At 35.7% G+C, this 2,588-nt stretch overlaps 1 protein-coding gene across 1 annotated transcript; it reads left to right on the forward strand.

The window, feature by feature from the left end:
* The first annotated feature begins 1,252 nt into the window (after window positions 1-1,252).
* Window positions 1,253-2,257, forward strand: LOC107078154 (trace amine-associated receptor 13c-like). Its single transcript, XM_015353859.2, has one exon. The coding sequence runs from the start codon at window positions 1,253-1,255 to the stop codon at window positions 2,255-2,257; it is 1,005 nt and encodes a 334-aa protein (XP_015209345.2).
* Window positions 2,258-2,588: the final 331 nt, after the last annotated feature.

Raw genomic sequence — 2,588 nt, forward strand, 5'->3', positions numbered from 1 at the left:
ATCAAGGGACAAAACAGTTATTGCGCCCGGCTCCTCAATGGGCTTTGACGTGCTAATGCGTTGGTTTAACAGTCCGGGTGTGGCAATGTTTTTTATTATTGTTATAGAAAAACATGATCAGATTTTCCCCTGTTCAGAAAAAAGATCTAAAGTACTGTACTGTATACTAGTTTGTCACTCTTCTCATCCCCTCTTTGCTAAATGGCTTTTGAATAGAGTCACATGAAGACAGAGGTGAAACAGCCCTACACAGCCCTGTCGCAGTACACGAATATAATTATATCTTATTAATTTCCATATAAATATTCAATACTTAAACGGGCACAGTTAAGACATTAAATATACATATACATACTGTATACAGTACAGTTTGCATACGGTAATATGTTTATGTTCCTAAATCAATCTCTTTTATAAGCATGTGAAAGGCATGGTGAATCGATTCTCAAAAATTACTGTACTTTGCATGATTGGAAACAAATGCGTAATGCTGTGGTGTTACTTTTACAAAGACGGTCAATGAAAAAAAGAATGTGGACCAGGGCAATACTTTGAGTTTACACTTACAGCTTGTCCAAGGTCATTCATTATTAATACTATTAGTAATATCTTTGTTAAAGACTTTGATGGCGACAGCCCAAACATGAGAGGTTGAGCTTAATTAGCTCCACCTTGCGGAAATTCCGGATACTATTATTTTGCTTGCGGTATTATAGGAGAATTTACGGTAACTAGCGGTATTTACCGGTAACTCGCGGTAGACTGCGTACAGCGCACTGGAAAATAATGTGGTATCGCCCGCGCATTTTGAATGGCTGCATCTGTACTTCCTATTATTTTAGTGTGCTATATTTTTTTGTTAGTCATTTTCTTTTATGTGTTATTTTTTAACAATAAGTAAATATAATTTAGGTTTCCACCTTCATATGGCATATTTCATATATTACGTTCGCTTAGAAACTCATTATTTATAATTATTATTTTTAAAAAACAGTTGAGACAGAGGGAGGGGATAGCTTTGCCATGTAACCTCAGGAGAATAGAGATTATTAGGACAAGCAAACTGTCATCAAATCCTGCTCACAGCAGGAGGAGTCAACACACTTCTTGTGTAATAAATTTCACATCACCAACAAGGAATTCCCAGACACTGTGAAGCGGACCAAGTAGAATTGACTGTGTCTACATATTATTACAAATTTATGGTTATAGCCATACAGTACCAGTTTAAAATTTGAATAGTGACACATCAATGGAATTGTTAGAATTTCAAGTAGCTGGATACTGTTTTGAATCTAATTCTTCCTGCCTGAAGGAAGTGCGATCTCCAGCTGTGTATGTGGTGATGTATATTTCTGCAGTGGCAGTGGTGATGCTGACAGTGTGTGGAAACCTGGTGGTGATCATCTCTATCTCTCACTTCAAGCAGCTCCACACACCAACTAACTTCCTCGTGCTCTCTCTGGCTGTGGCAGATTTTTTAGTAGGAGCAGCTGTGATGCCTTTCTGTTTAATTTTATTCATAGAAACCTGTTGGTATTTTGGAGAAACATTTTGCATACTTTATAATATATCTGTTTTTTTTCTCACATCTGTTTCAATTAATAATGTTGCATGCATAGCTATTGACCGGTATTTTGCTGTGTGTTACCCTTTACTTTATTCTGCTAAAGTCACAGTTAATATAACATCCTCTGTCATATCACTTAATTGGCTGCTATCACTACTGTACAATTTGGCATTCATGTATTTTAATGGAAATATTGATGGTGCTGAAAAACTGAACATTTGCCTTGGAGACTGTTTGTTTTTCATAACTAAAAGCTGGGTAATAATTGATTTATTATGTACATTGATATTGCCCTGTTCTGTAATGATAACATTATATTTCAAGATTTTTGTAGTTGCTCAAAAGCATGCACGAGCAATCAGCTCTGTTACAGAGCAGATGTGTTCAGCAGATAAAATATCTTCAACATCTGAAAGGAAAGCTGCAAAAACATTAGGAATATTAGTGATTGCATTTCTGCTCTGTTTGGTGCCGTATTATATATGCAGTCTCATTCTTAAAAATGTGGGCCGAACCTCTTTAGTACTTAGTGTTCTAGGTTGGTTGTTATATTTTAATTCTGCTATCAATCCTATCATTTATGCTTTGTTTTATCCCTGGTTCCAGAAGTCAGTTAAGCTGATTGTTACCCTCAAGATATTTAAAATAGAATCCTCCCTGATAAATGTGTTTTCTAAGGAAATTTAAATCTACAGTTGTCCCATTACATAAGAAAATTAGAAAAAACGAATTATTTAATTCATTTAAAAAAGAAATCTGGAGGATTGCTTTTATCCTCTGCGTGTATCTTTAATGTCAGTGTAGATGACCACCTCCAAGAAGTGTAATAAAACCTGCTGATGGGCTGTTTTGACTGGAGTGTTAATATTTTTGTTGCATGATGATTTCTTTCTTTTATTTCAATGTCTTCACGGAGGTGTTTATGTTTATTAGTATGAATAGAGGGTGAGGTGCTGGGATGACGTGTGTCACATGGGTACCCTGCAGCAACAGCTGAGTTTTTAATATCATTTTACTC

This window comes from Lepisosteus oculatus, chromosome 2, assembly GCF_040954835.1.
Source record: "Lepisosteus oculatus isolate fLepOcu1 chromosome 2, fLepOcu1.hap2, whole genome shotgun sequence".
NCBI lineage: Eukaryota > Metazoa > Chordata > Actinopteri > Semionotiformes > Lepisosteidae > Lepisosteus > Lepisosteus oculatus.

Excerpts from the sequence above, each read along its gene's own strand:
- LOC107078154 (XM_015353859.2), top strand. The coding sequence starts at position 1,253 with ATGGAATTGTTAGAATTTCAAGTAGCTGGATACTGTTTTGAATCTAAT.